Raw genomic sequence first — 14,330 nt, 5'->3', positions numbered from 1 at the left:
TTAAGTGTTTTTAGAAGGGTTTTAAGTATTCACAGATTTTAGCTATTCAAGGGGGTGCAGTACGCATCGCCCAAGAATATGGGGGTTTACTGTAATTCAATACCATAAATATTGGTTTGGCAATGAACGCAATGTTTACGTTTATTACGTTAACCACTAAAGGTTGTAACGCGGTAAACTAAGCTATCGGAGTTAAACCATTTGATGGCGAAATTGCTACTGTAGCAAAATATGAAAAACTTGAATCAGATCTTAACAACAAACCAATAAAATGCTGATCCTGAAAGCTGTGGGCTTCAAGGCTACCTGAAATCAGTTATAATACTTCACTGAAATCCAGTTTCCAACTGGCAAATTTAAGAACAAAGCTGCCATCGACACTCAGTGTTTACTCAAGCGCGACCGAAAGAGAATGAGATTGTCTGCTAAGTCATTCCTGGTATTCACATCAGTGGGCAGGATCAGTCATCTGCACTGAATCTTGAAGCTTTACCCAGAAATTTTTTTTATTTAAGATGCCGTGCAAGAGGAAACTATAGTTATGTAATTACTTGGCAAGTTACTTATATAAAACTTAAAAGCTTAGTTACTGTACATGCATATATTTGTCATTATAATATCATTGTTAGATTTGATTTCAGGGGGAATGGAGTAAGGAAGAATTATTCTGAGATGCAACTTTCTGATCATAGACCTCATTTTACATATACAACATCCATCAGTTACCTTGTCTGCAGGTAGGCCTGCTTTGCAACATTGTTGATTAACTTCCTGTAGAGCTGTTTCATTGCGTCCAATGATTGAAAGATAACAACCTTCTTTTGCTAAACTTACCGCAATACATTTCCCAATACCTGAGGTTGCACCTGCAATACAAGTAACATTATACATCTCTGATTTATTTTATGTTCTGGAATATGTTCTTTAATTATTATGTACCTTTAATATTTTGGATTATTGTGTTACAACTGTCTGAAAGGCAGGGTCTCTAAAATGTATACATAGTTCCAAAGCAATGTAAATTTTAAATGCATAATCAAGAGGTATAACCATTTGAACTGAAAATTATTTACCACATGTACTCGAGAGCATCTTACTGTGAATATGATGGTTCCAGTCTTGAATAAATTAATGGAAACTTCACACACATAACCAAAGCTATGTGAAGTAAAAAATTAATACATACTTCTCAAAGAATACAGGCAAACCAAGTCTCTGTGCTATTTGCCAGTAATAAACCAGAAAATAGTGTGAACACTTTAAAAATAGAATCAGCCCTTGTGTTAACCAGGCTCAAATTAAAGCAGACCCACGCTGTTACATCAATGCAATACTGTAGTGCTCGACATTACCTATAAATAAAAAAAACAGTACTGTATACAGGTAGCATGTTCTTAAGAGGGTCATTTGGTATAAAAAACATTTTCTTTAATATTTCTCAGAAAATTTGATGAGTCTGTCTTAATATTTTCATTAGTGTTCACAGGCATCACGTGCATCTACTAATGGCCCCTGACCAATTTTCCCCCAAACCCCCATTAAATTTTAAAGAGCTTCACAGCAATTACTACTACTTTCTAAGATATGAAATTTCCATCACTAAAAGGGTTAATGTAGATGTTCAAAGCTACTTACTAACTTCTGTTTTGTTTCTTTATCTTTTTCATGAATATTCAAAAACCAAAAAAATTTTTAGGAAAAAACCCTAACCTAAAAATTTTGAAATTTTCCCCAAAGAGAAGATAACTTTTATCAAAAGTATTAACATTGCTTTTGGTTTCTGTTTCATTCAAACTGACTGATTAATTTGGATTTGAAGCTTTTAGAATTGGAAGAACTTACAAGCTGAGATATTCGGGAACTTAGAAACAGGCGTATATCATACACCATCATGGCATATACAGGAACTGATGCATACTACATCACTGATATGTTGATTATACCTTTATTATATTAATTTATAATTTTATGTTCAAGATATGAAGCTGAAAGATGGCTGGCATACGAGGTGCTCCGCTTTTTGACCGGCTGGCGCAATACTGAGTTCATGTCATATGGCATCTTTGTGTTCTTTTCTTCTTTCTTGTCATAAGTGTCTTAATTTGAGCTTTTGGTTTGGAAGAAAATGGCATGACTCAGTTGTTAAAATTAAACAACGCAAAACGAACACCCTTCCGAGGAAAACAGTAGATTGCGCGATGTAAACGTGAGTGGCTATTGGGAGTGACTAATCCTCATCAGAAAAATATGACATTTTTATAATAAAAAGGGATTTTGACAGAGGAAAAATCTATTTCTGAGGAAGGTCCCGTGTCACCCGGTGAAATTCCATTACAGCACGAATTTCTAGGTATAACAATGCTAGATATACCAGAGAAAAAGAGCTTTCAGGAAAGCTGGGGTTACTACCCCCAGTCGAGCGTCTTCTAGGAAGACGTCGGTATAAAGAAGGGTGAGTGAAATACCACTACCACGGAAATATACTCGAAAGATCTCTCCTTATCAAAACCCCCGGAAAAGAGCGGTGAGCCGTTACAGCCCCTACACTCAACACCCGCCAGGACGGCGACACCAGCGCCACCTACTTCATTCCATGCTAGCACTAACCCCAGACTTGGCATGTGCAAGTAGGGGGGTACTAGGTGAGCCAGGGAGGGTCACCGGGTGACACGGGACCTTCCTCAGAAATAGATTTTTCCTCTGTCAAAATCCCTTTTCTGAGTCCAGTCCCGTGTCAGCCGGTGAAATAGTGATAGAGAATCATGCCAAGACTGCAACTACAAGGAAAAAGGGGGTAATCTGAAGAAAAATGCAAAATTTTAACGAAAATAATTTTAATCAAGTAATCTCTTTCATGTAGCAAGAATACTAAAACTAAGGTATATTAAATCTAAGGCACATCAAAAAACTTAATACTATAAAACAAGGGGAGGTCCCCGGTATGACGGGGAAAAAACCTCAAAAATCTTAAAATTACTTAAAGGTAGGTGAAACATGAAATGTGCACAAGACAAGCAAACACAACCTTAATACTATACACGTAAACTTAGGCTAAACACGTAAGAGACAAGACTAATGAAAATTAATATATACACATATCTGGGGTACGTGGAGCCAAATAAAAACCGTCCAGTACCCCGTAAGAAAAAACAATCATGGCATGTCAGATTACACTTTTCCATCAGTAGATACAAGATACATCAATATGAGGGGCCAGGCAGTGAGGCATAAACAACCAGGAGAATAAGCAGAGAAGTAAATGAGGCAGGCGGGCGGGGGGGGAAAAGGAAAGGATAAGGAAATGATTATTTAAGGTGGGGAGATGACACTTCCCACTGCTATTGTAGAATATTTCAGGGCTTCGAGCGATTTTAAATAGTGGCGTTTAAACACTAGAGGTGATTTCCAACCCGTATATTTAGATAACTCTGAGAAGTCCATATTATGAAAGTAATTAATAGAAGTAGCCACTGATCGAATATCATGAACTTTAGGAACTGAATCTGGGTTGGCCTGTTTAATGAAATACAGAATTTGTTGCCTTATAGCGTTCAGAGAAAGAGTACCACCTTTCTCCCTGATAAAAAGAGGACCCGACTTACTCTGTGGAGTTCTTAAAAGGTAAGATTTAAGTGTATAAACTGGACATAAAGATTGGTCTTGAGGAAGGGGCACCACCTTCCAAGGAGACCACCTGTCCTGTGGGTCTTCGTTCTTAGCTAAAAATCTAGGGTCAGGGGAAAGGAGGACCTCTCCAGACGGGAGGAAGTTAACAAAACTATCACCTCTAGTGAGAGCCGACAGCTCTGAGATTCTAGCACCTGAAGCCAAGCTAATCAAAAATAATGTCTTCCTTAACAGATCCTGATAAGAGCAATGAAAGTTATCCAACTCTGATGCTAACTTAAGGACGTCATTGAGAAACCACGTAACCGAATGTGGACGTGATACTGGTCTCAGACGAGCGCATGCTCTGGGGATGGATGAAAAATAGGAATCTGTAAGGTCGATTTTAAAGCCGTAAAGAAATACTTTCTTCAATGCCGACTTGACTGTGGTAATGGTGGCCGGAGCCAGGCCTTTTCAAACAGTGACCTAAAGAAGGAAACTCCTAAATTAGTCGTCATGATTTTGGCTTCAGATGCTTTCAGGAAGGAGGCTAATTTTTTGACTGCTGAGTCATACTGTCTAAGAGTAGAATCTCTTTTATCTGATTCTAAAAACAGAGTGTTGACAGGGTCAATGTTCGCTCCTTTTTGGGCTGCGAATTTTATAAAGTCCATAAAACTAGGGCATTCTGAATCCTTGAGGAAGCTGACACAGTCTTGGTTTGTACTGTCTGGGTCAGAATGGGCTTGGGAATCCGAAGACTCCGTAATCCGAGTTCCTGAAGGAGAGGGAACCAATTGCTCTTCGGCCAGTAGGGGGCTACTAGGGCTGGTTGACCCTTGAATGTCCTGAGTTTGTGTAATACTTTCAGCAGTAAATTTATTGGAGGGAACAGATAAATCTTCTCCCAATTGTTCCAATCTACTGTCATTGCGTCTGTGGCGAACGCCTGAGGGTCCAGGTTGGGGCCACGTAACAGGGGAGCTTGAAGTTGCTCTCCGTTGCGAACAGATCCACTTGGAGGCCCGGAACCTGGCGGCAAATCCATTTGAAAGATTCCACATCCAGGGACCACTCCGTCTCCAACGGGGTAGTCCTGGACAGGGAATCCGCCACCACGTTCCGTACTCCCGCTAGGTGGGTGGCTGACAGGTGCCAGCCGTGCTTGTTCGCCAGGGAGAAGATAGCAACCATTACTTGGTTTACTCGACCTGATTTGGAGCCGCCCTGTTGATGCAATGAACTACCACTGCGCTGTCTAACACCAGCCTGATATGAATCCGTTGGGGGGGCGGATTTTCTTCAGAGTTAGAAAGACCGCCATAGCTTCCAGGGTATTTATATGGAACTGCTGAAACATTGTGGACCACGTTCCTTGTACTTTCTGTTTTGGTGAATATCCCCAGCCGCTTAGAGAAGCGTCTGTGTGGATAACTAGTGCCGGAGGGGGAAATTGAAGCGGAACTGTTTTGGACAGGCCTCTGACTGTGGTCCAAGGCCGCAGTCTTGTCTTTAAGATTCGAGGATAGAGGAGACCTTGTCTCTGAGCTTGACATTTGCTCGACTCCACCACACTCTGTTTATGTCTTTTAATTTCGCTTTCAAGAGCAGGTCTGTCACTGAGGCAAATTGAAGAGACCCAAGGACTCTTTCTTGGGATCGCGGGATGCTGATGGATTTTTGAGGAATCTCCTGGTGAGAGATGCTATCTCTTTCCTCTTGGGAGGCGGAGAGATAACGTGTGGGAGGACAGATCCCACTGGAGACCCAGCCACTGAAACCGAACTCCGGAGTCAGGCGGGACTTCTCTCTGTTCAGCTGAAAACCTAGCGACTCCAGGAAATTGATGACTATGGACGTGGCCTTCTGACACTCCGGAACAGTTGGTGCCCAAATTATCCAATCGTCTAGGTATCGCTGCTAGGGATATTCCTTGGGACCGGAGCTGTTGTTGTACTACCGTGTCCGCCAGCTTGGTGAATACCCTGGGTGCAATGTTCAGACCGGAGGGCATGACCCTGAAGGAGTGGCTTGATTCCCGAGTCTGAAACCGAGGAACTGAGAAGTTCCGCAAATCGGGACGTGATAATAAGCGTCTGAAAGATCGATAGAGGTGGTGACGGCCCCACGCGAAGTAGAGTCCGTACCTGAGCTACCGTAAGCATGCGAAACTTGTCGCATTTTATGTAGAGATTTAGACGCGACAGATCCAGGATCACTCTTTGCTGATCGGAGTCTTTTTTGGATGGATGGATGGATGTATGATATTTAGGGCAAAAGCCCAGGCACTGGGGCCAACAAGGCCATTCAGCGCCCTAATGGAAAGAAAATAAATTATGTTAAAGTTATGAATTCATGAAGGAAATGATTAATAAATAAAATGAAGTGATGTGACCAATAAATAAGGGTATGAAGTTTAATGAATGATGTGCTATATACAAAAAAAAAAATTAATGTCATTAAAATTCTACGTGATGTAATAAATTAAATTAAATATCGTTAAAAATTTTAATACACTTTAAAAAAGAGATGATAGCAGAAATATCTGCTTCATCTCCCAAAATATCAGACAGGGATTTACCCTGAAAATATCTCTCTCTTTGGTTAAAATATCTGGGGCAGATCACCAGAATGTGCTCCACTGTTAGTGTCTCGTCAGTAGTAAGCACACTCTGGAGGGCTGCTTCCTTCTAAAATAAACTGATGGGTTAGACGAGTGTGCCCAATCCTTAATCTCGTTAAAATAACCTCTGTTCTGTCTGTCAAGCTGGAATGACGAAGACCACGGTAGTACATTATCCCTAATATTTCTATATTTCTTATTATTGGCAAGAAGGGGAGAAGTCCACCTTTCTTGCCATTTACTTAAAACATAAGATCTCATGGGACCTTTTAGATCTGTATGAGGCACTTTTTCTAAAAGAGGTTTCTGATAAAATACTAGCAGCTTTCGCTTCCTGTCTGCCATCTCGTTTCCATTGCGAATCCCCACGTGAGAAGAAACCCAACAGAAAGAGACTGATTTACGTCGACAATATATACGAAAAAGCCACTCCTGAACTTTTTCAATTAATGGATGAAAGCTATTAAATTTTTAATAGCTTCTAAGGTGCTTCTAGAGTCTGAGTATATGACAAAATTAGAGTCACTACTTTGAAAAACTAAATCTAGGGCAGACACTACGGCTGTTAATTCGGCAGTAAATATTGATGCAGAGTCAGGTAATTTAGCTGTGTACGCTGTATCACCAAGGATAACAGCGCAACCAACACCACTATCTGACTTAGATCCATCTGTATAAATTTTTGTAAAATTAGTATGGGTAACATCGTGCTCTAAGAATTTTCCCTAATCTCTTCTTCAGTGCAGTCCTTTTTGTTAAACAGTTTCTTACATATTGATGCTTCTTGGGATAAGCCATGGAGGATTTACAGGATATTCTACTTCCAGGACTTTCTGGGATTTAAGGTGATTATTCCTAACATCCTCATTCAGTCGAATTTGGAATGGTTTAGAAGCTCTTGTACCAGAAAAACTTCGAGAGTCTGTTTCCTTTAGTGCTTGAAAGGAGGGATTTTTGGGAGCACTTTTCATTCTAGCCATGTATCGCAACCCTAGCTCTTGCCTTCTTAGATCAAGGGTAAATGATCTGTGTCGACATAAATGCTTTCAACAGGCGAAGTTCTAAAAGCCCCTGAGCATATTCTCAACCCCATGTTGTGTACAACATCCAGTTCCTTTAGCTTGGTTTTACAGGCTGAGGAATAAATCTGACAGCCATAGTCTAACTTAGATCGACACAGAGAGTCATATAGCCTCAGAAGGGATTTCTTATCAGCCCCAACTAAATCCAGAGACAACCTTTAAAATATTCATAGATTGTTTAACATTAAACTTTAGGGCATTTATGTGGCTAGCCCATGTTAATTTATGGTCAATAGTCATCCCCAGAAATTTAACTTCACTCTCGTAAGGAAGGATGGACCCTTTTAAACTAAGTGTGGAAACCTCTTCCACACGCCGGCACCTGGTGAATCTTACTGCAACTGTTTTGGAAGAGGAGAATTTGAAACCATTCTCATCAGCCCACTTAGTAATAGCATTAATAGACCTTTGCAAATGTTTACATACGGACAAGGAATCATATCCTGTGCAGTATATTGCAAGGTCATCGACAAAAAGCGAGCATTTAACAGGGGCGAGATTTTTTCAATCACGCTATTTATTGCCACTGAAAAAGTGTTACACTTAAAACGCTTCCTTGGGGAACTCCTTCCTCCTGCATAAAAGGTTGGGAGAAGGAGTTTCCCACTCTTACCTTAAAAAGTCTGTCTGATAAAAAGGAATATATAAACCTGACCATTCTTCCACATATGCCCATCTTGTGCAATTGTTTCATGATGCCAATTCTCCAGGTAGTGTCATATGCTTTCTCCAAGTCAAAAAATATGCCAATGGTCTGACACTTTTTGGCGAATCCTTGCTGGATTTGGTTGGTCAGCCTCAGCAAGGATCAAGGGTGGAGCGGTTTTTTCTGAAACCAAATTGAAATGGCGATAGTAATCCTTTGGTCTCCAGGTGCCAAACCAGTCTAGTATTTATCATTTTCTCCATCAGCTTACATACACAGCTGGTAAGAGCTATTGGTCTATAGCTGGTGGCTTGGGAAGCATCTTTATTAGGCTTTTTAACTGGGACAATTATGGATATTTTCCAGTCCTTGGGTAAAATTCCAGTTTCCCATATTTTGTTTATAATCTTCAGTAAATATTTTTGGCATCATCTGGGAGGTGTTTCAGCATTTCATATATGATTGTATCCTCACCTGGAGCTGTGGATTCACTTGAGGAGAGCGCCTCACGAAGTTCTCTTAGGGAAAATTTGTAGTTGTATGGTTCAGATTTTCCTGAATCAAACTTCAGACACATTTCAGAATTCCTAATTCTTTGAAATTCTGGAGAATAATTGTTAGGGCTGGAAACTTTAGAAAAGTGTTTTCCTAGCTCATTGGCAACTTCAGTGGGCTCTGTGATTAGAGTGTCATTTATTTTTAACAAGGGCAATGGTGACGCTACAAATTTTTCACTCAGTTTCCTTATTTTGCATCCACACCACTCTTAGTGGGGTCTTGGAGTTTATTCCATTAATATAGTAAAGCCAACATTCTCTTTTGGCTTTCTTATAAAAGCGCCGCTGCTTGGCTAAAGCACGTTTGTAGATTAATTTAGACTGAGGGGAGCCACTAGTTTTGTAACGTCTGTAGCATTTCCTAGTCACTTTTCTCAGAATACCACATGTCTTATTCCACCAGGGAACTGCAGGTCTACGAGGTTTGCCTTTTGTTTTTGGAATCGAGCTTTCAGCACTCTTCAAAGTAGATTCAATAAAGTAATCATAGGCATCTAGATGAGAATGAAAGGACTCAAACTCCCTATCTAGATTGACACCCTTACTAAATTTATCCCAGTCTGCATCCTCTACCTTCCACTTAGGTAAAACTTCAGATGGAGCATTCAGAGCATATTTCAAATGGATCGGGTAGTGATCACTTCCATTTAAATCTTCATTAACAGACCAATTAAAATCAAGGTGGATACTAGTTGAAGAAATACTAAGGTCCAGTGCAGAGAAATGATTATCGTGAATGTTGTGGAAAGTCATTGACCCATTATTATACAGGGTAACATCATTCCTGTCAATAAGGTCTTCGATTAATTTCCCTTTACTATCTAAAAACCGACTTCCCCAAAGGGGATTGTGGGCATTAAAATCACCTAGCAAAAGTAAAGGAGCTGGAAGTTGGTCAATTAACGACTGAATATCTCCAATGTTAAAATCAAGGTCTGGTGGAAGGTATAAGGAGCAGATTGTTATCCTCTTTTCCAAAATGACTGAAATAGCGATAGCTTGTAGTGTTGTATTTAATTGTATTGTGGAGTGCTGTAGAGATTTATTAATAATAATTGCAGCACCTCCATGGGCACGATCACCAATTGGGGGATATGATTTAAATATTGAATAATTTAGTCCAGGATTATAAACAGAGTTGCCTAACATTGTTTCCTGTAGGCATATAATCCCTGGATTAACTTCATGCATTAAAACTTTAAGGTCTTCTGTACGGGCTCTGAGACCTTTACAGTTCCACTGAAGAATATCGAGCAAGAATGCTAAGGTGGTAAAATGTGCTACTTCCCACTCCTTGGAGGAAGTACTGTTCCTAGGGTGGAGTGGGAAATTCTCCTTTATAAGAGATTGTTTTCTTAATCCCTTTTCATCTGAATTGGTGTTCAGGGTCTTTGGTTGATCTTCATATTTTTTATTATGAACCTGATGTTCAGAATTATTGCTGTGGTTCTGTGCACCACTAATCCTATTTGTCTTAGGGCGGCAAGACTGAATTGAACTCAGATGTTTTTGTTCTGAAACTACTTTTGGAACCACCTTTCTAGGAGGAGAGATGTCTTCCAAAACACTGAACCCATTTGAAGTTTTTATTATAAAATTATCATTATTTGGGGAACTATTTCTTGTGCGTTTCTTGGTAGTTGCAACCGTAGTTTTATTATTATTTTTGTTTGTGGCTGTGGCGATTGATGGCTCTGAACTAGCTCTATCTAATTGGGATTGTTCCTTTAGCTTATTTTGGTTTGAAGTATTTTCAGAATATTTTCCTGAATTATTGGCCGATTTTGGCACCCTTATTTTTGGAGATGAATCGACAGCTGTGGATGTGGTGGAAGATAAATTTTCTGTGCTTTTGGAAGTACAATTTTTGCTACTGGACTTCAAAGCACTTGCCGACGAAAGTTTCTCACCAGTTTGGAGATTTTCATTATTATTTATGGTTCGAGAAATACCAGGTTTGTGATATCTTCCATCAGACACAGTTATTGGTGGCCTTACATTGTTGGAAGTTTTCATAAGTTTTATTACAGAAGCATACGTAGTGTTGGCACTTTTGTTTGCCCCCATTACCGTCGCTTTGCTTCACTAATGCTAATATGTTCATTATCTGCCACTGCCAACACGTCTTGTTCAAATTTATATCTGGGACAAGCCCTAGAGTTTGGTGTGTGATCACCCTTGCAAAGAAAACAGTATCGGGCTGCTTTGCAATCATCAAAATTATCGTGCTCTGCAGAGCACACAGGACATCTTTTTATTGTTATCGCAAGAGTTTTGAATGTGGCCATATTCAAAGCATTTGCGACACTGTCTAGGACTTCTTTTATATTTTTTAACCTGCATCCTCTCATGGCCAACAATGATGGTATCAGGTAGGTAATTGGAGGAGAAGGTTAAAAGGATAGCTGCATCACCACCCAGTTTTTTTACACGAGATACACAAGGAGGGCATCGATGGAGAATCTCCTCCTCTTTAAAAACATGCAGATCTTTTGAGTAAACTACTCCTTTCAGTGTATTAAAGAATCTGTGAGATGAAATAGATTCAATATTTCCACTTTCAGGAGGTTTAAAGTTAGCTAACAGAACTGCTTGAGTCTCATTTCCAGCTTTTATTAGAAGATTCTTTCCATACCGTTTCAAATTTCCAATGGGAATGGAACCAACCTTGCTCTCAATGCAGTCAGCAGCTTTATCAAATTTTTCCCTCCCTCCTTGTAGATAGCAACATGCCATAGAGGGGGAGGAAGAGCTCTGGTACATGGGACTGGTCCATGTTCTTCAGCCTTTGGAACAAAGTCAAATGGCTCATCATTCAAGTTTTTCACTGAAAACACTTTCGTGCTGACAACTGAGTCATTTAGAATGTGGCCATGGAGTCTCTGTTGTGCCTCACTAGCTTCCAAGGGAGAGGAAAATTTGATAAAAGCACAAAATGACTTGCTTATCTTTTCTAGAACTAATTTAATTCTTTCCACTTTGCCGAATTGCTTCACTACACTGTATAAACATTCGTAATCTAATGATAAGTTTACATTAGTGCAATAAAGGACCCTATTATTTGAATCAAATCCACCAGATTTATTAACACCCTGGTGTCTCAGTGTTTGGTTCTGTCCAACAGCCAAGCCCGTATCCATGTTCATGCCAGAAGTCGTTGCCAGTGCCGTTAAGTCATCAGATCCAGGGGAGGGAGAACTAGAAGCCAAATCCATAAGTTTAAACCAGTCCACATGCAAAGGTCCAAAAAGTGCACACCTGACACCCAAGAGCCCCGACAGACCCCGACAGCATATCAAAAGGGACAAACTGGGCAGCTCCACTGCTCAGCTTCCCACCCCAACACACTCCCAAAGCCCACGAAGAGACCCCAAGCTGCCAAGCATGCACACATCAGACCACCACACACAAACTGGTTCATCCACCCACCCAAAACTGCTTGGTCATATCAAGAAAGTATCGTAGATCAGTCAGGTATTCGCATTCTCCACCAATGGCACAAGTGAGAGTTGACTCCCAACAGTCCACCCCATACCCTACCCTTTCAGGATAGCACCAGTACGCTTGCAGTGGCCCAGGTATAAGCCAATCCGCCTGCTGGGAGTTCTGCCCCACTAATGGGGACTGACTCCCACTCCAACCGTTGGACTGTGGGCTTCCAGACAAAAGCCAGGAGTCCCACCTCCAAAACCAGCCCCTGGATTCCGATGGGCTGATCCCCAGAGATGGTTCCGCCCTCAAGATAGCAGTGGGAAAAATCCCATCACCATCTCTTAGGTCCAAACTATCTCGGGTGGCGACTCAACCACCACAACTCCCACAATTAGCTTCGAATGCGAACCCTTCCAAAAAAACGATCCCTTCTCAGACTCACCTAAGCAGTAAAATTTTGCGAATGTGGAAATGTCCACGCCATTTAAACCAAAAACTATGTAGGATGATTCGTCAGGACCCGGGCCCAAAGGCCAAGGTCCCTTTAGCCCCTCACCTCGTCAAGGATCCTACTGAGGGGGAGTCTTTTTTGGGAACAGTGAATAACCTGCCTTGAAACTTTAGGTGCCTTGCTTTCTTTATTGCTCGTTTGTTGAGCAATTCTGTTACGTAATCCTGTAGGATTGATGTGGGTGGCTGGTAAAACCTGGTTAGAGGAGGAGGGTTCTTGATCCAGCTCCACCCTAGTCCTTTGGACACAATGCTGTGTGCCCAAGGGCTGAAGGTCCATTGGTCCCTGAACCAATACAGGCGATCACCTACCTGTGTTCTCTCAGTGGGAGGGAGCGCGTTTATTCCCCCTACCACGTCCAGGCCTTCCCCTTGGGGTGGTGTTGGGCTTTCCTCTATGGGGGACTTTGCCTCTTCCTCCCCTTGCAACCCTATTGAGGCCGTGAAAGAACCCACGGCCCTCATATGTGGGGTTGTATGCTGGTGAGGTCATATAAGAGGGCGCCGCTGGTTGGACCAACACGTATTGTTGGGGGTGAGCCTTGGAAGTAGACGGCTGGGCTACTGCCGAGACCGGGACGGCTTGGACTACCGCCTGATGGGGCCTCTTATGCCTCCTGAAAGCGTTTGCCTCCTCTCTCCTGGGGGCCGGTCGATTCTGGGGTCTTGGCGCTTATAAGCGGAAATGCCCAGCGCCCAGCGCAGACTCTGATTGGCCCGTGTAGCCTCGGTCATAACGCTTTGTAACCTCGTCTTCAGGGAAGAGGTTAGGTCCCCAGATCGAGCTTTTAACGAGCTTGTTAGGCTCGTGGCGGATGGTAGCATCGGCAAAGATGAACTTCCTGCATTCCAGTCTGGCCGTGATGAACTCATACAAGTCCGACTGGAAGCTCGCCAGGAAGGACTTAGCCAGAACCTGGAAAAAAGGTTCGTCCGAGCAGGAGACGGCAGTAGCTTCTGTAAGGCAGCCGGAGCTCAAGGACCGGGCTAACTTAGTCCGGGCCTCAAACTCCGCCTTCAATAAGGATTCCGGCAGCTTAGGGCTGCACACTAAATGCGTGGAAGCGCAGAGGGGTCCAGCTTCCCGACAGTGAAAGTGGACGGGCGCCCACCAGAACTCATTACTTCCTGGGAATACCAGGGAAGTAGGGTCTGTTTCCCTAATTGTGGTAACGGATTACCATCAAAGCATGCTCGGGCCGTAGCCAGAGCAATTTTGTCCAAGCAAGGGGTGGGAAGGTCTTCTCCCAGGGCGAACATCGTGAAAATTGCCCTTGAAAGGGGTCAACTTTGTGTTTTCTGCCTGCCACTCCGTCCAGAGTGCGCAGGAGAGCCGATTGAGCTTGGTCCCTAGGGACGATGACATTCTCCCTAGGAACCTTGTTGACCGAATCCAGGCTTCTTCTGTGAGCCTCACGAAGCCTGGATAAGGGGGCAAGAGATCGGGGAAGAACTCCAACTCCTCCAACCGCCTCGTGCCAAGACCCTCAACTGTAAGTTTGCCATCATGTTGGATGGCCCGGAGTGCGAATGCGCCAAGGGTTACCGACATCAAACGGGCGGGAGGTCCGCAGTGTCGGGGATAACATACTGTGGTTCTGCTGGGGGTGGGCGAGCCATACCTGCCAGTATGTTATCATAACTGGCCAACTTATCAGTTATCTTTTCAAACCTAGAGTCTAGGTCCTCCGTAAACTTTTTGTAAAGTTCAGTGGCAAGGGCCTGTGCATCAAAAGCAGGCTGGCGAGGAGGGCTTGGTTTTGCAGCCCTCTTACTCGCGCCTTTGCCGGAGGAACTAGATTTGCTCCCGGAGGCTACAGGTCCTGAAACCTTAGCCTTCGACGGGGGGAAGGGCGATGCCTTCTTGGAAG

General features: G+C 42.5%; 1 protein-coding gene across 10 annotated transcripts in view; it reads right to left on the bottom strand.

Annotated features, from left to right (window-relative positions):
• Positions 1 to 14,330, bottom strand: part of LOC136834791 (uncharacterized oxidoreductase TM_0325-like) — a 118,925-nt gene that overhangs the window by 77,621 nt on the left and 26,974 nt on the right. For all 10 annotated transcript variants that reach the window (XR_010851889.1, XM_067097570.1, XM_067097512.1 and 7 more), the window contains exon 2: positions 727 to 866. Coding sequence is in view for 9 of the 10 variants with exons in the window: in XM_067097570.1 (XP_066953671.1) it covers positions 727 to 866 (140 nt within the window). In the remaining variant the exon portion in view is untranslated. The remainder of the gene's footprint in view (positions 1 to 726; positions 867 to 14,330) is intronic.

The sequence above is a fragment of the Macrobrachium rosenbergii genome, chromosome 4, assembly GCF_040412425.1.
Source record: "Macrobrachium rosenbergii isolate ZJJX-2024 chromosome 4, ASM4041242v1, whole genome shotgun sequence".
NCBI classification, from domain to species: domain Eukaryota; kingdom Metazoa; phylum Arthropoda; class Malacostraca; order Decapoda; family Palaemonidae; genus Macrobrachium; species Macrobrachium rosenbergii.
Note: the sequence above shows the minus strand (reverse complement) of the source record. Positions and strands in the feature narration are given on the sequence as shown.